The following is a 23,509-nucleotide window of genomic DNA, read 5'->3' on the forward strand; positions in this document are numbered from 1 at the left end:
AAGAGGCAGGCCGTTTAGAGGATAAATATGACTTGAGTTGGTGATAGAGTGCAGAAGGTGAAAAACTTATTTTCAGTTCTGCTGAATTCATCATAAGTTTCATATCTCCTGAAATTCATTTGCCTTTTCTTTGTCTCTTTCTGAGGCGATAATCTGTATTAAAATAATTCAGTAAGTCAGATTGGGTATAAAATATTTTTACTAAGAAATTTTTCAGTTTTATTATTTTCAAGGGCTTGAAGGAAAATTGTAATCTTACTCGGCTGTGGTTTTTAATTTGATCTAGCACTCTGTGTTCGGAGACTGAAGTGCTTTGTATTCATTTTTTTTTTTTTTTGAGGACTGAGATTAAGAAAGTACCTGTATGCATAAATCCCATTTCACTGTAACTCTTGATTATTGTGGCATCATCATCGTTTAGTAAATGCCTGATAATCTTACTATCTGCTCCTTTCCTCTTCAGAGCTGATCTATCTTTATACCTTCATTTAACTTCTGTTGCCTTTCTATCCTTTGTTAGGAGGTATTCCTTTGTCTTTACAGATCGTCAGCCTGGCCTGTAAACAGTGCTTGTTTCTTCTCCTGTAGCAGTTAAAGGTTGAAATGCGTCCACACAGTCAGCTGCTCCTCTGCTTCTCCAGTCCTCTTCTTCACCCTCGTCCCATTAAAATGGAAATCCTGGTTCTTAAGAGTCCTCTAGAGTTAAGGCCCACATGTGTTCATTGATTAGAACATTTGCTATGTTGGTGGTTAAATATTTTGAATGTTATTGCTCAGAATATATGGGTTTATTTAGTTGTAATTATTTTGAGCTCTCCTTATGGATATTCCTCTTACTTTATAAGAAAATATTTGAGGTCTGTTTCTTAGATTATAAGGTATAGTGGATGAGGTAATTAAGGAACCTACTTGAGTTTGTGCTCTAGTTTCTACCTAAAAGAAATTCTCAGATGTTAACTCTCTGATGAATTTCTTCAAAAGTATTTTCCTGAGGTCATTTTATAATAATTCAGAACATTTAATTTAAAATAAATTTTTTTAGTCATACATGATTTCCTCTGGTGTTACTTCTTTAATGTTTGAATTGCTAAATAGCACTGCTTAAGAATTTGAACATGAAAGTATTATCACCAGCAATGGTATTTTCTTTCACCACTGTATAATACCTTTGATTGCCTAAAACTAACAAATTGACGCTGAACTTTCTGAGCATGAATATGACTTTTAGATATTTGCAATATTTCTGTTTTAATAGTACTTTAGATGATATTTTGTACAACATAGAATTTTTACTTTTTCCATACCCACAGATTAGTTATTCTGAGCTAAAAAGTTCAAAATGTACTTTCTGGGATATCCAGAAAAAAAAGTATGTCTAAGTGTTCAAATAAAACATTATTTCATTTAAAAAATTTTGTATATCACTGCTTTTGTTTGTATGATTTTATTATAACTTGGTAACTCTATTCATTTGATTGGTAACATTTCTAAAAGCACTGAGAATTAAGTTTCCACAACTAAGAAGAGGGTAGTAAATTGAAGTCACATTTAAATAAGAAATTTAGATGACCTGTTGATGTATTCTTCTAATTCATTATTTTATAAATATTATTAATAGTACCAAGAGGTAATGGATTTTAAATTTAAAAACAAAATTTTAGAATAATTATATTGTTTTACTTGAAAACATCACAACAGATGCCTTAGTATATTGTTGAACCCAGTGAGCATTTATTTTTTACAAAAGTGGATAGATCTTACCTGCTTTGTTTATAATTAAAATTGGGCTAGATGGTTTTAGATTTTCTCATTGCCATCTGGTTTGCTTCTCCACCTGCCCCGTCTGAGAGATACACTCAGCGCTTTACCCTAATCTCCTAATTATCTTTTTGTTTATTGGCCCGGATTAGATAGTAAAGTGGCCATTGATTTATTCTCTTTTGCCTCTTCTCCAGTCTAATCTGTTAGAACAAATCTTAAGAAGCTAGCTTTCTGTTATTTCCACAGTCTCCCTTCAGTTGTAGACTAAAAAGTAGATATTGTTTTCATTATTTCTATTAGATAAATCTTGAAAGATACAGAAAAGTAGTAAGAAAAAATAAAAATCATAATTCCACAGTGTGAAGTTTCCCACTTATTGTAATGTATGTACCCTCTATTCTTTTCAATGCATATAAATATGTTGAATTAGTTTCATGTACTAACATTGCTTTACTTATTAACACAGAGGCCCTTTACTTACTTTATTTATTTTTTGTTCTATTTTTCCCAGCCTACTAAGGTGTAATTGACAAAATGTAAAAAATAAAATATATGGAGTTAGAGAGGAAAGTAATTTTACTAAATGCAGTAATAAAACTTTAAATTTAAGAAGTGAATACATAGATAAGAAACTTCTCACAGTTCTGTGCATGATACAGATTATTAATTCTTTTGAGGGAAAGTTGATCTTAGTTTTAAAAATTTAATTAAAATTTTAGTTTCAGATCATTTTCTTTTGTTCAAAATTTTATTCTAAAGCCATTAAGCAGAATTATTTTTTCCATTCTAGTGCTTTTGTTCCATTGAATGTTCCCAGTAACAAAAATTCTACAGAGTGGGAAAAAGTAAAGTTCCTGTTTGAAGAACTTGGAAGTAGCCGTAAGTATTGCATACTAAACAAATTAGGAGCTCTGTGTTTATTGAGGCCTCTATATGGCATTTTCCTTGACTTTTGCATAAAGTTGTATGTTAAAGAGTTTAATTTTCAAAGTATTTAAAGATTTTTTTCCTGATTTCTTTCTCAGTGAATTCATTACATACATTTTTCGTTTAACAACTGAGTTCATCCAGCAACCAGGTTGTTAAATAAATTGGTCACTAAATGAGGAATTGTGTGTAATGTGTACATTACAATATTCAGAGCAAAGGAATGGCCAAAGGAATTCCAACTTGATGACTGCTCTTATTTGTATAACTCTTAATGTGCAATACTGTAATGTGTAACAACATAAAACTACAGTGCTGTACTGTATAATACAGTCAGCAGAAATTACCCTACTGAGTAAACAAGGTGTACTGTACAAAACAAGACATTGAGGCTATAAACAAGATATACAGAACTGTAGGGAAAAAAAAAAGACAAGTCTTAAGTCTGAGGGGCGGATCCTAAGTCCGAATACTTTTAACGGGTAGGTCTTAAATGAGGAATATCTGTATCAGTGTAAGGAACACTATTGCTTTTGATGCATTGATATTTTTGTCCTGCTATACTGCTGAATTGATTATTCTTAGATTATTAATTTTAGGAATCCTTTGGTGTATTTTTTGGGGGTCTTCTATCTCAAAGATCGTGAAATCTGCAAATTACAATAATTTGACTTCATCCCCTCCTGCACATAACCCTTTTATTTCTTTCACTTGTCTAGTGGCTCTTGCTAATGTTTTGAGTACTGTGCTGAAGAGGAGTGGCGGTAGTAGATATCCTTGTCTTGTTCTGTTTGCTGAAGGGAAAATATAGGCATGTTCAGTGGATAAGTTAAGAAAGTTATTACTCATTGAAAAATAGCTTTACTGTTAGAAAGTAGTGTCAGATAAAAATTTGTGGCTGGATGTGGTGGTATGTACCGAAATCTCATCACTTGAGAGTACTCATGCTATGAGTGAGTACAAGACCAACCTGGGGTACATAGTGAATTCAAGGCCAGCCTGAACTACATACTGAGGCCCTGTTTAAAAAAAAAAAAAAAAAAATATATATATATATATATATATATATATATATAATATATATATATATACACACACACACTCAATTTCATTAACACTTGGACATGGTAAGTGTATTTTCAAAAAAAAAACCTAGAATACTTACATTTAAAAACATACTGAAAAATTTCATTGCTTTTGTAACTTTTTGTAATTTTTCTAATAGTTATTCTTTGGTCACCATTCTTGCTGAGATCATTTTCTTAATTCTATGAAAATTTTGTTGCTTTTATAATTTTTTTTTTTTTTGCTACTGGGGATTGAGCTTTTATAATTTTTCTAATAGGTACTGCACATTCTTTGGTCACCATTCTTGCTGAGATAATTTTCATAATTCTAAATTTTCCTGCTTTTCACTTAAGATTTCATCTTGTAAGTTGTGGTTCATTCATACTTTGCTGATACCAGTAAGAGTAAGGATAGCAAGACTGGTGTCTGCTGTTGATGAATTGTCAGGATTTGTGCACTGTGATCCTATTGCTGAGAAATAGATAGCCTCTTTTCTTACAGTTAACTCCTTCAGGTTTCCAAGTTACTACTCTCCTACCTTAAACATTATTTCATAAGTTATACTAGTATTTCAGTATTACTTGATTTGAATCAGTGAGTAGATAGGTAATAATCTAATTTTTGTACATTCTCTTTAGTATCTGTGTATCTCCATCCATCCATCCATAGTCTCAAATCTTAAACAGCATATTCTAGAATACATTTCACTGATCCCTCTAGATCTGCTATATTTTTAGGTCCAAAAGAGTCACCCAGCTATTCTTAATTTTTAGTCTTTTTGTCTCTATCTCTCTGAATTTTTAGGTATCTAGTATGTTTAACTTTTTAAAACTATGAAGTTTTTACATGAAGCAAAAGGTATGCATCCTATCTGTGCATGTATACAATCAGTGTAATTGATTGCCATAAAGGTATACAGCATATCCACGTATCCATCACTACAAAAATTTCCTTGGTACGCCTATTCAGTTAATAATTTACGTGAGAGACAGAGCAGTTATAGTTTGTGCCAGTATATTTATAATTCTGTTTTTAATGTGTCTGGCTTCTTTCACTAAATAATGTTTTAAAATCTATATAAGTAGTTGGTTTCATTTCTATTGCAGCACATGATGCATTTTAAGAATATATCACATCTTCCTTATCAGTAGAATTTATTTAGATATATGCCCAGATCACAGACCCTGCCTTATTAAAAGAATTTATTTCCTGTGTCTTTTATGTAATCTTTAAAAAAAATGGGAATAATCTTTAAAGATTAATTTTGAATCTTTGGTTCTGGTGATTTTTAGTTTAATTTTTTTTTTCTTTTGGAACTGGGGATTGAGCTCGGGACCTTGCGCTTGCGAGGCAGGCAGTGGAACCACTGAGCTAAATCTCTAGCCCTGGTTCTGGTAATTTTTAATATTAATAATATTAACTTTTTGATTGGCCAAAAATGTTAATATAATTCTTTATTTTATCAGTTATAAGACATAATTGTCTGCATTTTAATATATATGATTTTGATATGTATTTTATAAATGATGGTACTTTTATAATTGCTGTCAGCCAGGTATCTTAGTGGTATGAACATCTTTTGTTAAGACTTCTGTTAAGATCAGAAAAGTAAGTAACAGCATCAAAATGTGTTTGATTTGATAAAATATACTTTAAAAACTTTCAAAAATTACACACTTGAAATCCCAGCACTCAGGAGGCTGAGGGAGGAGGATCTCTGCCAGTTTGAGGCCATCTTTGCCTACATAGTAAGTTCAAGGGCAGCCCGAACTACCTAGAGACCCTGTCTCAAAAAACCCAAAAAAGCAAAAAGAAAAAAACAGCTTAAAAATTTGTTTTGCACAACTTGTGAATTTGTTAGTATGCTCTTTTTATCTGTTAAATCTGAGACATGAGCTTTAAGAAGATACATAGTTTTATTAATATTCATGAAAATATTCATGTTAATTTATTAAATTAATCAGAATTTTATATTTGGTCTCACAGGAACTGCGTTTAAACTAGGTCAATACATGCCCAATAGGCTCTGTATTAAAACTAGAAAAACTTCTCATTCACATTTGACACTAGTCAGACGTGCGTGGTATTTTCTTGTGTAATCTGACGTATTTATGTGCCACCTCAGTGCCTCACTTGTGGCTTTTCTTTAAATAATGTTATAAATCTTACTTGTTAACAAAGTGTTCCTGTCTTTGACGTTACATTTAAAATTATTTTCTGTTTGTGTTTCCTTTTATTTTTATGTTAAATCGCCAGACTAATCCTTTCATGTTTAAAAGTGAAGTAAACTCTTAAGATTTTAGTTTTATGCTATACATTAAAAGTTTATCTGAAAATTTCAAACAGAAGAACTGGATGTATCAGGATTGATTAAAGAAAGAAGAAAGAGTAAGATCAGTGGCCTTTCTGTGTATTGTTGTTTACCAGAATGCCATTGGGAACGTCTAGGTGGTCTTTTTCATCACTTTTTGAGCATCTGACATTTCAGTTATCTTTTCTCAGTCCAATAATTAAATAGTAATTTTCAGAGGTAAAGGGAAGAAAATCTTAGCGTTTATAAATCATTTTGTGAAAGAGCCCTTTAAAATCTCTCCACTCAGAGTTAACACTTCAAGGGCATGGTTTTATATTTGTTTTATTCCTTAAGAATCTAAGGAATCTAGTTATTGTTTTATATTGCCTTGCTGTACTGTATGCACTTGGGCAGTACACGTGTCCGTGTTTAACAGTGTTTCCTTCCCCGCAGATGGATTAGCGGCACTGTCGTTCTCTATCAGTTCTCTGACCTTGATCGGGATGTTGGCAGCTATAACTTACACAGTAAGTGTAATGGTGATAATCGAGGTTAAAAATTAAAGAATCAGTTTATAAAGCAACCTTTTTACCTTAATAGTCTACTTAACCTAATTCTGTTTTCCTCTTTAAAATGTCTTAGTGCTTTGTCAATTTTCCTTCAGTTGTGTTTACTGTAGAGGCTGGAAAAGTTTTAAGCACTTAGTTACAATCATTTTATCTGTGTTTGTGAAATTTAATATCCAAAAACAAATTTTATGACTTGTGAACCTTGAGGTGGATATAAGATGGATATATATATTGTATGATGATAGATTTTGAGGTCTAAGCAACCAGAACTCTGGACAATAAATAAATATCTGTTACCGAGTCAGTAGGTTTATCTTACTTGGAGATGTTAGAAATGAACCCCAGATTTAAATTGTTTGTGCTGGGAAGAAAGAATACACCCAGTCAGCAAGCAGGAGGACTAGAAGAGGAAGAGTTTAAAGTTTACTTCTGCAGAAGGGCGCCAGTGCGCTCAGACAATTGGCAGCCAGCTCAGTGAGCAGCGGGAAGCCGGATTTTCAAGCCTTCATGATGGGAAGCAGCTGTCCTTTAAATTCATTGGCTGAATTCAAAGCCTTACACTCTATCCCATTGGCCAGTTTAAGCTGAAGGGTTAAAGCAGGTTGCTGAGGCAAAGGAAGAGCCAAAGGTGAGTGGGTGTGGGGAACAGACAGTCCTTTCTCTTGATAAGCTGTCCTTGGTTTGCAGCTGTGTTCTGAGTTTAAACTGAGCAGGCGATTCTCGAGATTCTATTGTGAGGGGTGGGGAAGGGCCACACAGGAGGTTCAGAGTCTAAGATGGAGGCACTCTACCCCCTTTGATAGAAAAGACAGGGCTGCAGTTTCTCAGAGATTAAAGGGTTTTTAAAATCAGGCATTTTATTTCCTAGCTTGATGTGTTTCTAGTATACACAATCTAATATTCTCCCACATTAGTTTTTGTACTTTTTCCAGTTTTTCTGGAAGTGGCAAGGTGTGAATTATAAATTATGACAAACTTACAAGTGCTCTCTGTGAGACTTTTGCTGAAATTACAGAGGATAAAAACCCTGACAAATACTTCTTCATTATCCTCCAGAGTTGTACAAAAAAATTATCTGGAACATTTTCCGATTAATGAAGTTTATATTTAGAGCAATCTGGATTTTTGCAAGTAAGAGAAATAACTTTATAAGGAAGACATTTTTGGCTATTGTTTCAATACACCTTCCTTTAGGATCATTGGCATAAGAACAGAATCTAGTTTTGTTCATAGTCATTCATGTGTCATAATGCATATTAGAAGAAGCCTCAAACATGTACATTTTAATATGTTTCAGGTGCTTATGAGTAGTGTTTTATTGGTCAATGCTGTTTTGCTGTATGGAGTTTACCGTCTAATATTAGCGGTGATTATCCTACCATCACAGAGAATACATGTATAGCATAGTAGTGTTCACCTTTCAGGAAGCACTGAGGTGTCAGACACAAATTAAGAGCTAGACCTGGAACTCTAGTGGCCATTCTGTGGCTCATGTGACTGATTTGTTATGCTGATGTTGACTTTGTCTTTTAACCTTCCTGGGTCAGTATCTTTCTAATTAAATAGGAATAGAAAATGCTTTTTAGGAATTTTTGAAGGTCAGGAGATAGTGTTTATAAAAGTGCTTTGATAACTATAGGGATATGAGATAACAGTGGATGAAAGATTAGTCAGGAGAAACAAACAGAAAAAGAGAAAACCAATATATAATGGCATTGCCAAGAGTGATGAATGTCTGAGATTTTACCTCCTTGTAGTTCGCCATAGTTATATGGGTTGTGGCTGAAGGTGATGGGCTGCTGTGTCTGAGTACCGTGTCAGGTACCAGTGCTGAGTCCTGGTTCCCTGGGAACTAAGAAGCTGAGCAGCCCGCACCTCACAAAGAGCACCTCTGAGCTCAGAGAAGCCGTGTTTCAGGTTGACAGCAGGCATGGCTGCCCTGTGCTCTGGGGGGAGACACTCTCCCCATCTTCCCAGGCTATTGGCTTTAGAGACCTCCTTAAAAAGAGTACAGAAAGGAAGGCCGATAGTGCCAGGGTTACAAAATGTGTGGGAGTGAAACCCATGGAAAATTGTCTCCCAGAGGTGAGTGGTAAATACTGTGAAACAAAATAAGGCAGCACAGGGGACAGACAGCAGTGGAGATTGATGCTGGGGTTGGATCGGGGTGGCTGCCTTTACATCCAAAGAGTCCTGAACAACAGAGGGAAAGCCAGGACAGAGTCCCAAGGTGGGCATTTTGTGCTGTATTCAGATAATATCAAGGATGGAGCTCAGTTAACAAGGAAAAAGAAGGAAAAGTTTTCATGTGAGTTAGTGAGTTCGTGTGGTCATGTTCTGTGGAACCTTAAAGCCTCTGACTAGAATTTGAGCTTTTGTTCTGACAGATTAGAAGCCATTGGAAGGTTTTGAATGAAAAAATAATGAGATCTCACTTTTAAAGATATTACCTGACAGCTCTGAATTACAAGCTATTGAGATGGGGAATGGGAATGGAAAAAAATCAGTGGAGTTATTAAAATAGTAAGAGAGCTTCCCCATAGGAGCAATCTTATTGTAGAATAAATATTTTAAATATATATAAATATATAAATATAAATATTTAAAATATATAAATATATAATAAATATAAATACTTTATATAATAAATATTAAATATATAATGTTTTATACTGTTCAAATTGAAGCTTTGAAAATTATCATTTAATTAATTAAACCAAGTATAATAATCACACAGAATTAGTTAAGATGTCCTACTTTTCTGGCATACACAGGGCTGGGCTTGAGTACATTGATAAAACAACCATAGGACCTCATTATGAGACTGAGGCTGTGAAACAGAAAGACCCAGAAAAGTTGCTGTGTAGGCAGAGAAGGCCACTTACAGCCAGAGGCCAAAGGAGAGAGAGAGTCCTATGAAACAGCTTGGGTCAGACTACTTCTGAGTTGTGAGTTTTCCTGAAGCAGCATAAACAATAAAATACTTCAAGGAGAAACTTAAATATCGATCTCAAATTCATGGATCCCTAAATTTTTTCATCTTTAAAGAAGATGAAATACTATATAATTATAATATTTATATATAAATTTACATAATAATTACATAATTATAATATTTGAGCAATACAATTGTGAGGATTTGATTAAACAGCTAAACAATCGGGTAAAGTTTTAGGAGATGTTGACCACTCAATAGTCACTATTAACTTAAATATTCATAGTTTCATATGGATCAAACTATAGTTTCTACTTTTTTCTCTCAGTGAAAGTAAACCTATACTAAAAAAATAAAGATGGAAACACTTCGTCGAAATCATTGTTTAGCAGCAAAACATTTGTACTGAGTGTACTTATAGTGCTATTTAAACAATGCTTGTCTGTCTATCCATAGCCTCCAGACTTGAACTAACCATTATTAACTCATCTTTGAATAATTCAAATTTCAAACAATCTCTTTTAGAATGTGCACTGTTATTTTTTGTACCATTAATAAGGAAAAATCCTTGACCATGCTTTCTTATCACTTACAATTCTTGCTTTATATTTAGTGGGAGAAATTTCTAGAGCTTATATAGATACTTTTAAAAAATCATACCACTCTTCTGTATACCTAACAAACTATGAGTGAAATAAATTGGAAAAGTATTTTTAAAACTTTACATTTGAGTGTGAGAATTCCGAGTCCTTTTTGGATTTGGTCTCGATATCTGTGTTTCACTGTACTATATTGTCTTTATGGTATCATGAGGATTAATGATACAGCTTTTCTTGAATGTTGTCATTTCTGGGATTTACTCTGAGGCTGTTGAGACACCCATCTGTAAATTTAAGTTGTTTTGTTCTTGCTACTTGTCTTGCAGGGTGAAAGGCAATTCCTTTGCACATAACTAAGTAGAAAAATGCAAAATGGCTTCCTTCAAGTATCTCCTTTTCTTAAGTCCATAAAACACTTGACTGTTGCTTTGTAAGAAATACAGAATTATACTTCTTGTTTCAATGAATATTTGCCTTACTATTTATGCCTCTTTGCTTTCTTTCTCCTTACGCATTAACTTTTATTTTAATGTCAAGTAATAATATTATTTTACAAGACATAAGTAGCAGTTAAACTCAGTATTTATACGAAGAATGGATGTAATTTGACTAAAGATGACTATGTAATATAACCAACTGTGGCCAAATTTGTGAATGTGCGGATAATTAGAACTGTTTCATATCTTCTGCCTAGCCAGTGATTATAATATACCTTCTATATCTAGATACATCTCAGTTTCACCTCTATAAAATGTGAGAAAATACATATGAATATATATATTCTTCTTAGAACTGAACATTTAGTCTTGAGTGCTTACTAAATGAATTGTTTCATTAGTTGTACAAGATGTATGTCCTTAAATGATGGGTTTTACAAATATGTGGTAGATGTTTATGTAGACTACAGATAGTGCTTGATAGTGACCCTTTACTGTAATCCAGGTTATAGTTAGAAACTCAATTCTGGACAAAGGAGAGATACATAGGTAAAAGGTGCCATTCTAAATCAAACAGTGCAAGAAGAAATGTTTTTAGTTTGAATATGTTATTTTTAAACATTTAGTTGGTAATTTATTATTGGAAATCAAATAAAATTGTAAGCAATTACAGGCATCCTCAAAGCATTTTAAACTGTTGTATAATCTCTTTAGCCTTGTTGCTTTTCCTGAAATTCACTAGAGGGCAGTAGTAAGCAATAAAATTTTTATTTCTGAAAAAGAAGTCTGAGGTTAAATGCAAAAGATTATTACTGAAAGACTTTAATGCTTTGTAAATTTTTATTTCAACCTTATTAAAAATATAAATATTATAGTTAAATTTTCTGATAATCCTTGAAACTTAAACATGCAATCTAAAAAACAAACTAAAAGCTTGGTAACCAAAGAGTAGTTACTTTTTTCTATTTGCTCTCTTCAGAGACATTTAAAAATTTAGAAAAAAAAAATGTTGTATTCTGGTCTCATATTATGTACTTTTATTTTCTAAAATCCTTTAGCTATTTAGGAATTTGATTCAGCTCTTCTAGTAAATCATACCAATTTAAAATAAGGTGATAACTTCATGTGAATTAAGAGCTCTCTCTTCTTAAAAGATTTTTGGCCAAATATTGTCATCTCAGGAAAATTATTTTAGTCAACATTTGTTCATGGAATAAAGGCAGGAGGAAAGACAGTTAGTCCTAGCATCCTCAGTAGTCTCCTGCTATGCTTAGCCTGGCTGAGAAATCTGCATAGCCAAGTTTGGCAGATTGAGTAATAAAACAAGTGTGCAGACCAATAATGTTAAATACACATTGTTAGGTACCTTAAGCAAGGCACATTTACAAATGAGGGAAAGCTTTTCAGATGTGGTCTAATTAAGCTGAGATCGAGTGGCACTGAAATTTGCTAATGAAGTAGGATAAGAAAGTAGGTGTTCTAGACAAGAACACTTAAGGTATTAAAGTGTGGTACTGGACAGAGGCTGGAGTTGTGCAAAACTGGATTTTTTTAAGAAGTATGAGTAGTTGTGAGATAGGTAAGAGATAAGTATGAGATAAGTAAGGTTATAAGTAGGTGAGTACACAAGATTATAGTAATTTGTGTCTCTTCATGGGACTAGTAATTCTACCTCTCATTGAAAAAATAGTGGAACAACTTCTTTAAACCATCATGAAATTCATATATATTTATATATATGCATTCTTATATATACACACATATCAGAAATATATAGAGATGAGGTATCGGTATGAATGGATAGAATTGCTCCGGTTAAAATAGCGGCAGGGCATTGAATGGCTAGCTGCCTTTTGTAAAGGCCTCAGAGTCACCTCCCCAGAAACATTGAACTCCTGTGAGTACACTTCGATGGATATCTTTCTTAGTCCAGGAGCATTTTAAAGGATATTAATTAGGGATTGACATCATCTCACCTTAGAGTGAGATCGCATTGGAAGCAGTATAGAGCAGTGGTACTTAACCCATGGCACACGTCCTGCAGCGTATTGTGCAAGGCTCTAAAAGGTTCACTTTCACTGGTGTAGAAGACGGACTTGTAAAAATGAGACTAGCAGACTAGTTAGGAGGAATTAGATGACCTGAGTAAGCACTGTGCTGTTAATATTGACCAGGCCAGAAGGTTCCTTAGGAAGCAGTGTTGAGTACTGAAGTATTAAAGTCCGTCCAGTACAGAATGAGATTAAGCCTAAGCTTCAGCGTTGTCATTGCTGCTGACCATATTCCTTGTCCACTCAGTGGTTTCGCCGCCTGCCTCGCAAGCGCAAGGTCCCAAGTTCAATCTCTGGTACCAAAAAAAAGCAAATATTCCTTGTCCAGAACTCAGTCTCGGGGCCCTATCCATCCACGGAGAGACTGGGCAAAGCAATTTGGTTGTATGCGCAGAAGAAAATGACCAAGATTGAAAATTATAATTTTATATTGCTTCACCGTGTGATGTAGTGACCAAGAGATAATGGTTGTCAATGTTTTTTCTAAGAGTTACAAGTCAGTAATGGCCTGGTGTGGTGGTGCACACCTGTAATCCCAACACTTGGGAAGCTGAAGCAAGAGTTCAAGCTGCAAGTTCAAGCCCAGTCTGGGATACATAGTGAGTTCAAGGCCAGCTTGAACTGCATACTGAGACCCTGTCTCAAAAAAACAAAACCCAAACCAGAAGCAGTCAAACTCCAAATACTGGCCACATGGCAATTGCCATTGAATGTTCTATCAATGGTTACAATGAAAAGTTATTTGAAACTGGAATATGAGGTTCGGTAGTACATATAATAAATTATTCTTAATATTCTAATAGTTAAAATTACTTGTTGGAAAATGTTTAAAATACTTAGCAAAAAGATTGGTTATGAATATGAAGAATTTTTAAATAAATCGCACATATAGATAATCAGTACACTCATCAAATACCAGGTATGTATTGAAACACTTGTGTTTTCTTAAGGCTTACTATATATACTTGGAGAAAATTATATTTCTTTTTGTTGTTACTGTTTTTTAGTATCAGGGATCGGAGTCAGGACCTTGCGCTTGCCAGGCAGGCACGATGCCACTGAGCTACATCCCAGGCTATATTTCTTTTAATAGAAAATCATTTTGTAACTTGCTTGTACTTTTTCACACTACCCTAACTTAATTAGCCTGAAGTTGTAACTCATTACTTTGATACAGTATTATGTTTACATTAAATTTGCAGCTTGTCCGTTCAGGAATAGTATTATAAACATAACTGCATACAAGTAAGTGGAGATCAACAAGAGAATTATGAAGCAGTACAATTGATTCACTCCCACATACTTTGTTCTTCAGTGACTCTGCTCTTTTACAACTACTCACTTTCAAGTTATGACTAAGAACATTTTTAACCTGAAAATTGTGTATGTTTAAAATAGCTTCATTGAAGCATTTCATTTTTTTAGGCCTATGGTATGTCTGCATTACCTTTAAATCTGATAAAAGGCACTAGAAGTGCTGCATATGAACGGTTAGAAAACACTGAAGACATTGAAGAAGTGGAGCAACACATTCAAGCGATCAAATCCAAAGTGAGTTGGTGTTTTATTGTAATTGGGAAGCATAAAATTATTTTCCAGCTGTGACTTCAACAGTGGCAAACCCGTAATTTTTACATGGTTTTAATGTCTATAATATATCTTTCAAGAATCATGTTCCTATTTTTAAAAATTATCTTCTGTGTAGTGTAGGACATTGGCAGTTTGAGGATTTCTGTCAATGTTCTAACAACTAAAAAATGAAACTTCTGCCTGTTTATGAGAGGACCTTACTAGTCCACAGTTATTCTGATTATTCCATATGTAACACTGTATTTTACTGCATGACTTATGTTTCACGTTTTGTTTTTAGCAAATTACAGATTACATGCAATCACTTGCCATTTATAGTTCTAAAAACAAAGGTTTTTTTTCCTTTATGACCTTCAAATAACATACAAATGTTATTTAAAGAACATAGGAAAAAAACCCAAACATACATTATTTTACTGTGCATGGACCTGCTGAAGAAATCAGTAATAGCACATAAAAAGGAAAAGCACATACTGTCTCTGATATGGAAATAGAGGCAAATATTTTAATTGAAACAAAAATATTAGCAATTTAAAACTTATACTATAATAAAAGAATATTTTATAATAGTCTAGGTTTACCTCAGAGATCCAAAGGTGATACATTAGCAAATACATTAAAGTAGTTTAACATATTAAAATTAAATGAGAAATACAGACATCCTAATAGATGCCCAAGAGAATTTGGTAAAAGTCAATGTGTAGTTATGATTAAAAAGAAAACGAAATATTGCCAAATTAGAGAGAAGAAAATACTGAACCAGAGGAGCCTCTAATGAACATCATTTCTTTTTTGTCGGGGGGGGGGAGCATCATATTTTAACAGGGAAAGAAATATTCCCATTAAAGTCAGACAGGATAATAATGTCAGTATTCTTGCAGCTTTTCAGCATATTCTGGAGATCTAGGTCAAATGAGAAGGAATTAAATAAAAACACTGGGAGGAGGGGAGCAAAGAAGAGAGCTATCTTTGTTGTTTACAAATATCTACCAAGAGAATTAATTGACAAGCTAGAAATAAGGTACCTAGATACAAATATATAAAAATATTAACCATTTAGAGGATACCTAGAGAATTACTCCATTCACAGTAGCCCTGGTTATAAAAATAATAAAGACTATCAAGATGGAAGTGATAAAATTTACAGAAGTACATACAGAAGACTCAAATGAAATTCATCAGTTCCTAATTGAGAAGACTCAGTATTCCACAGATGACAGTGTTCACAAGTTTAGGTGTTAATTCAATACAATCAATAAAATACCAAAAATGGAATTCACGTGAAATCTCCTATTTATAAAACTGGGTTCTGAATTCAAGCCAGAGTGTAGTCTCTGGACCAGAGGCATCGGCCTCTTCTGGGAATTCGGTAGAAATGCAAATCCTAGGCCCATGCAAGACTTAAATTGTCTTCTCTGGAAGTAGAGCCTAGGAATCTGTTTAACAAGATTTTCAGGTGATTTTAATGAATGATAAGTCTGAGAAGCTTTAAAATAAAACATAGAGAAGGATAGTTGGCTTTAGAAGAGCCTGGTAATACACATATGTAAAGAGATTTTTATAATTTTGAGCATCTCCTTTTTAAAGGGTTTTTGGGTAAAATCTTCATTGTAGATTTTAAATTGAGACTGCAGTCAGTATGCTAGGGAGCAGTACTTTGTGCATCTGCTAAGAACCCATTTAAGCCTTAATAGGGATTTTACAGACATTCTCTATTCTAATGTCTTTACATGTTTAAATGTCACATGTAAGTATTTTTCTTGATCTTTCCAATGAACGCAAACAAATGTACATTTCTTCTCTTGTGTATTTAGAAGTTATCTCCTTATGCCTCTCGTGGTGTTTGAAGTGGGCTGAGAGACTTGAGCCCAGGGGACACAGCCACAACTCAAGGGTGGGCGGAGGCAGGGCCACAGGAACGAGGGTAGAGAGGAGCTTGCAGGTGGGGGGGGGGGAGTTTTAAAGTGCCTAACAGCCAACACTTCTTAGAAACAAACACCTTTCGTGGCTGTTTTTGACAAGTAATTATCTCCACATAATTTTAAGCACATTTTTTGAAAAGAGGGAAGAAGAGGAAGGTCATTATTAAATTTACACGCCTGTATTTTGATACTGACATTGGTTTAGCTACATTTATTGTCACATTGCAGTTGCCATCGTTTTTCAGTTTTTAAATTTACTGAAAGAGTGCCTAAGCTTAAAAAAAAGCAACAAAAAACTTTGTTGTTTGAGCTGCTAACTCTGATGGGTACTTTATTCAGACTTTAATGGTGAAACACAAAACAGAACAGAAAATCCTTTAATTTTTTCTGTTATTTTCAGAGCAAAGATGGTCGACCTTTGCCTGCAAGGGATAAACGCTCCTTAAAGCAATTTGAAGAAAGGTTACGAACACTTAAGAAAAGAGAGAGGCACTTAGAATTCATTGAAAACAGCTGGTGGACAAAATGTTGCCGCGCTCTGCGTCCCCTGAAGGTAAGTAGAGGTCTGAAAAATTACACTGTCACTCTTCTCTTGAGTTGATGCAGAGGCTTTTGGAGAGATGAGTCCTCCTTTGGAGGCTCTTGCGTGATGCTTAAGTGTGTACATTTAGGGTTTGAATGATCTGGCTTTGAATCTCAGCTCCCTGGTAGTTCAGGCAAGGTATATAACTCTTCAGAGCTTCATTTGCTCATGTAATATAGATTTATAACTGAGTTATTAAGACATTTAAAGAAAAATAATGCAAAATGCTACTAGCATATTTTCCAAGTTTTACTCTTCTGTAAGTAGGAAATCTGGGACCCATAGTAGAACTCCAGAATACTGAGAATAAGGCATCTGCTTCATTGTTAGAGGATGCTTTCGAAAATATGTGTGAAAGTATAATTGAGATCGAAAAACATTATTTTCTCATTTTGGGAAACCAATATTTACCAGCTTCCAACTCCTGGGACTGTCATACCTGAATTAATATTGAATTCAGGCTGTGTAGTATGACTCAGACTAAAAAGTCAGTCAGCCTTCTGGCCACAGACTGTCTATTTCATATGTGGGAGGATTCTAAACACATTTATACACAGCAGTACGCAATTATATTTCAGACAGTACAGTGAGTGCATTGATTTAAAATGAAGTTAGGCACAATGAAACTTGAAAGTATATTTTAACCAAATTGCAAAACAAATAATTCAGAGAACTCTGTCAAAGATGAGTCAGGTAGAATTCTGGTGCTGCTTTTTCTACCTTTATAATTAGGAAAGAAATACATTAAGTGCTCATCCTAAAAAGTTCTTTTGGAAGAGTTTTTCCAAAATATATCACAATCAGTTAAATCATTTAATTTTTATGTGTTCACTCTTTGAACCTTCTGTGAGAATTGTTTATTTTATGTGATGCTGAGAATCAAACCTGGGGCCTCGTGCATGCTAGGCAAGTGTCTTGCCACTGAATTATGCCTCCAGCCAAGAATAAATTTTTTAAGGACTTGCTCCAGTCCTTTTTCCCAAAGTGGTTTGTCTTCATAGCACCGAAGGTTTGATGAACTCCATCCTTATTTTAATGTAAGTTCTTTATAATTAATATTTATAGTTAAATCTCTGTCATCAGCTCTCTTCTTTTAATCATGTATGTCTCATTTCAATGAATATGCTTAGAAAGATTTTTAAGTGAATCTTATTAAATATGTAGATTGACATTTATTTACATTTATAAAGTTTTTTACATATGTAGAAGATCCACAACCCCAAAATCTATGTTGTGCCTTGCCCTATTTCTTGGTTTCAGATGCTAGGTCATTACTGACACCCTTTCAGTCATTAAGGTTTAGTTTTAAGCATTTTAGAATTTCACATAAATGGAATCAGGGCATATAAAATTTTTTGTCTGGCTTCTTTGGCACGGCACAAAGTTTTTGAGAGTCACTCATGTTGCTCCATTTTTTAGTGGTTCGTTTCATTTTATTGCTGAGCAGTATTCCAATGTGCATCTATATCACATTTTGTTTATTCACTCTCCGGTGTGTGGACATTTGGGTTGTTTCCAGTTTGAGACTATAATGAATATTGTTGATAGTAATGTTTTTGCACAAATTTTTGTATAAGTATATGATTTCATTTATCTCTCTTGAATAAATACCTAGGAGTAGAATTTTTGGCTATAATGTTTAATGTTTGTTTAATATTATAAAAGACTGTCAAAGTATTTTTTCAAACTGATTCTAATATTTTACAGTCCCTTAGCAATATAAGATTTTCTCATTGCTTCATATCCTTGTCCATTCTTATGTAGTGTTTGTAGGAATTATTCTGATGATGTGCAATAATATCTCATGGTTTTGCTTTCTATTTTTCTGGTTACTAATGATATCGAGCATCTGTCATATGTTTATTGGCTGTTTGGATATCTTCTGTAAAATATATGTTTAAATCTTCTGTTTAATAAGTTATGTTTTTCTTTTTTGAATACCCATTTTGAATTGACACACAGGGCATATTTATGTGGTGTGTGACATATCAGTACATATATGTAATGAATGTGTATTGATCAGATTGGATTTTTCTATTCTGAGTGGATTTCAAGAATTCTTTATACTGTATACACTTTGCAAATATATGTATTATTAATATCATTTTCTAGCTTGTGGTTTATTTCCTTAACTCTACTGTTTAAGTGAATAGTTGTTAACTTTTGATAAAACTCAGTTTATTTTTGGCCCAGATTTTTGTCTGTCCTGAGGTAACGCACATGTTCTCCTGTTTTCTTCTAGAATATTAATTCTTGTGATTAGGTTGGTGATCGCTTTGTGTTAATTTTATGACTAAAGGATTAAGGTTTATTTATTTTTTAGTGATATGTTGTTGTTCTAGCACCATTTCTTGTCAAGTCTATCCTTTGCTATTTTCTTAGATGCTTTGTCACATCAATTCATTATGTATGTCAGAGTCTGTTTCTGAACTCTTCCTTCCCCATTGATCTGTCTTTATGCCAATACTTCATTACTAGAGCCTTACAGTCAGTCGTGAAATTAGGCAGTTTAAGCTCTTCAGTTTTATCTTCCTTTGTGAAAAGCATCCTGAAGTTGCTAGATCCTTTACATTTGTGTCTACAAGTTGGAATCAGTTCCTAATCTATGAAATATCTACTGTGATTACTTTGATTCTATAGGTAAATTTGGGGAGAATTGATTATTGTTATGGTTTAGATCTAAAATGCCCGGAATTCTCAAGTATTGGAATGTGGGGCTTTGGGGGAGTGATTGGTCTAATTTCCCCAAGGGATGAATCCAGGGATGAGACCATGATGTGATGCACCACTGGGAGGGGATGGAGACAGAGGGGGCCTGGCTGAAGGTGTGGGTATTGGGGGTGACCCTGGAGGCTGTGTCAGGCCCCTGCTCCCTTCTTCTCTACTCCCCTCCCCGGCTTTCTGGCCACCCTGAGGTGAGCAGTTTCCTCTGCCACACCTTCCGCCATGATGTTTACGCCTTGTCCTGGGCCCAGAATGAGCAGAACCAGGTGAGCATGGGCTGAAACCTCTGACACTGTGAGCCACAGTAAATCTTTCCTCCTCTGAGCTGTTTTTCTCAGGTCTTTGATTACAGTAATGAAAATCTAACACAGATATCCTGATAATATTGAATTTGCAGTCCAGGAACATATCTACCTGTTTATTTACATCTTAAATTTCTCTCAGCAGTGTGTTATGGTATTCTAAGTGTTTCTTTTTTACAGTCTTCTAAATTATATTGTTTCATTTCAGTTTCCAGTATTTATTGCTAATATGTAGGAATTTATATATTAACCATATATTCTGTAACCTGGCTGAATTATTAGTGCTAGTAACTTTATTGTAGATTTCTTAGAAATTTTGATGTACATGATCCTGTCAGCTGTGAAGGAGACAGTTTTTCTCCTTCCTTTCTGAGTGCTATGTTTTGCATAGTGTCCTGATAGCCCTTGTGTTAGGGACTGGAGCCACTCCCACTGTTGGGCACTGTTGGGAAGTGGGAGAGCATTCAGGGCTGAGGCCTCGTGGAGGAAAGTCTGGACATGGGGCATGCCCTTGAGGGGAATGTTACGACCCCAGGCCACCTTTCTCTTTGCTTCCTAGCCACCATGAAGTGAGTAGCTTCCTCTGCCATGCACTTGTGCCATGATCTAGTGCCGTGCCATAGGCCCCAAAGCAACGGACCAGGCAGTCCTAGACTGAGCCCTCTGAGACTGCAAGCCAAAACATTCCTTTCTTCCTTAAAAGTGGATTATCTTAAGTATTTTGTCATAGTGATAGGAAGTAGACTAAACCAATGAGATTTCCAGTTGTTTTTATTTTTTTTCCTTTTCATATTTTATTGCCTGGAAACTCCAGTATAATCTCTTTACTGTAAATTCCTCTGGTTCTATAAACGTGTCATTCTTAAATATTGTTCTAAATTTTTACCTGTTTTTTTCATTTTCTGATGCTAACCTAGAAATAGGATAGAAAGAAATCTCTGATAATACAAACTATTAAATGAATGTTTCACATGTATGTGGAAGAGATAAACACTGCTTTTTTTCTTAACTGAGACGTGAACCTCATTTTTCATTGTGTTTGTGTACAGTTGATGTAATTCACAAATAAAATGCTGTAAGTTGTTAGTTCCACTTAAACATTAGCATCCAAGTCAGTCAACTTAAAGAAGGTAGAGATAAGACCACTACTGCTTTGCACTGTGCAGTATATGAAGTTGATTTAAAACCTTTAGGAAGTTTGTGATTAAAAATTTTTTATATGCTATATTCTATCTCAAAATGGGCTAGTTCCTTGTCTTTACTATATCCTTTGCTATGGTTGTTGTATTATAAAATATATGTTACAGGTAAATTTTTGCAAATATAAAAAATATAGTTTTATTTCATAAGAGTAGAGCAGATATTTTCCCCTATGAAAATGCCTGTGAATCATGTGATTTCACATTTTCATCCATACTGTAGTGAGAATGTTAAACTTAACTCTTAACATGATGAGAGTAGGAGATTCCTGGAGAGGTGTACTCATCGGTGGATTCATCCACTGGTGTTCATAACTGTGTGTGCCGCTGGGAGGTGGGGCACCTTTGGAGGTAGATCACTGGAAGGTATATCTCTTGCTGGCTGTCTTGTGTGGTCTGCTTCCTAGCTGCCATGAAGTAAGGAGCTTGTACCCCAGGGCCTTCCTCTATGATGTTTCTGCCTTAGCGCCAGCTGACCATGGACTGAAACCTCTGAAACCATGAGCACATTAAACCCCTGGTCCTTTAAGTTGTAGGTGTTGAGTGTTTTGTAACAGAAGTGGAAAAGCTGACCAATAGACCTACACTATGGAACCTTATTTCACGTGGCTTTTGGGCATGGGCTTTGCAGTCACTTACCACCAGGTTTGAGTCCTTGCTGTTCCTCACTAGATGCATAACCAATTAAAGTGTTATATTTTTGTCTTATTTTTCTGAGCATTAAATAATACATGCAGTTCAGTGCCTTTTGAGATAAACATCTCAGAAAATTACAGCTCCTATTTTAGTTCTATATATAGAACTTTTCAACTTTTAAATACTATTATGAAACTAAAGGGAAATTAGTTTCATATTGAAGACAATTACAAAAGTAAATATCTCATTAAAACAAGTTAATAGTGCCTTAAAATAGCATTTATATGTAATACCAAAACACATTACTAGGCATACAGTCCAATATTCACTTGATAGTTGAATAAACTCTTCCCTGACAGATGGCATACTTAGCACTTATAAAAACAGTTTGGCCTGGGTAGCCTATAGATCCATTTATTTTTAAATATAACTTGAGATTTTACCATGTATACGTCTTATGTTTCTGTGGGGTAGTTATCAATTAATGTTTATATATTTTTTAGATTTTTTTATTGTAGTAAAACAAATACCATAAAATTTGCCATATATCTTCTGATATATATTTTATGACAATATATTAACAATGTTGTACAACCATGATTACTATTTGTTTCCCAATCTTTTATGTCATCCCAAACAGTCACAATTTATCCATTAAATAATTGTATTCCCTGGTGACCTCTCTTGTACTTTCTGTCCTTTAGGGTTTACCTATTCTAGGTACATAATACAAAGAACACAGGAAATGTTATATATAATTATTTATCAAGAAGACATTGTTAAGAATAAATAAACATAAATGGACCAAGCCACGTTAAAAATGTTTAAATTTTCTCCACAAACAAGATCCAACTGTATATGTTGTATAAAAGACACCTAAAACTGTGATTCTGAAAAACTGAAAGAAGTACTCAAAGAGGTACTAGGCAAGTAGAAACAATAAGAAAGGAGATAGTGATCTTGATGTTTGACAGAGTAGAATTCAAACCAGAAAACATGAAATGCAACAAAAAAGGATGAGCTTTGTGGTAGAAGAATGCCTCCCACATCTCCCAGTGATGCCCTAATCCAGTAGTGGCGATCCTATCACATGTGTGTTATTTTGTTTTTCAGATGAAAGGAGTAAATATATGAGTTGTTTTTCTGAACTAAAACCTCAGTATTCAGGTTTAATTGCAGTGTTGGCACTCTGTGAGAAAGAAGTGCAGATTATCCAGGGTTGTCCAGATGGGCCCAGTCTAATAACCTGGACCCTTAAAAATAACTTTCTTGATTAGAGTAAGAGCGCAATGGAAAGTTGTTCAGACAGAGATCCGGATGTAAGAATGACTGGCCCGGCACAGCTCTGGATCCCCCAGACTAGCATGTGCTTTGTTAGGGGTTCCATCTACATGTGTAGGAGCTCTTTGAGCAGTATGGCACTCACAGCCGGCCTCCACAGCCTATGACTATCTTTGTCTGTCTTACATGCAGGACAGTTGGTTTTATATGGTTCAAAAAGACAAAAAAGACTTCATAACAAATATTGACAGTCCTTGCTGTTGCTGGTTTGAAGGTGGAGAAGACAGTATGACATGTAGTCTCAGGAATGGAGTGAGCCTCCCAGGTGACAGCCTGCAAAGAAATGAAAACTTCAACCCTACAGCCTCATGGAACTGAACTCTATCCGTAGTCTGTTCCTTCCCCAGAGCTGCCAGAAGGGAACACTGTCCTGTCACCATCTTGTTTTTGTGGCATTGTGAGAGCTTAAGCAACTGAGCCACACTGTTCCCAATTATCCGAACCTCAGAAACTGGGAGGTATAGTAGGTGGGTGTTGTCTCAGGCCAATAGGGTTGCAGTAGTCTCATGGAAACAGTAGAAAACTAATGCTTTTTTTAATATGGAAAGTCACAGTTTATAATGAAGATGTAA

At 34.6% G+C, this 23,509-nt stretch overlaps 1 protein-coding gene across 1 annotated transcript in view; it reads left to right on the forward strand.

Moving 5' to 3' along the window:
* Nucleotides 1-23,509, forward strand: part of Lmbrd1 (LMBR1 domain containing 1) — a 105,622-nt gene that overhangs the window by 42,380 nt on the left and 39,733 nt on the right. The window contains exons 6-9 of the mRNA XM_087205148.1: nucleotides 2,552-2,640; nucleotides 6,503-6,576; nucleotides 14,066-14,191; nucleotides 16,553-16,705. Of these exons, the coding sequence (XP_087061274.1) occupies nucleotides 2,552-2,640; nucleotides 6,503-6,576; nucleotides 14,066-14,191; nucleotides 16,553-16,705 (442 nt within the window). The remainder of the gene's footprint in view (nucleotides 1-2,551; nucleotides 2,641-6,502; nucleotides 6,577-14,065; nucleotides 14,192-16,552; nucleotides 16,706-23,509) is intronic.

This window comes from Heterocephalus glaber, unplaced genomic scaffold (assembly GCF_053883595.1).
Source record: "Heterocephalus glaber isolate CG9 unplaced genomic scaffold, H.glaber_assembly_v1.0 deba00000594, whole genome shotgun sequence".
Classification (NCBI taxonomy): domain Eukaryota; kingdom Metazoa; phylum Chordata; class Mammalia; order Rodentia; family Bathyergidae; genus Heterocephalus; species Heterocephalus glaber.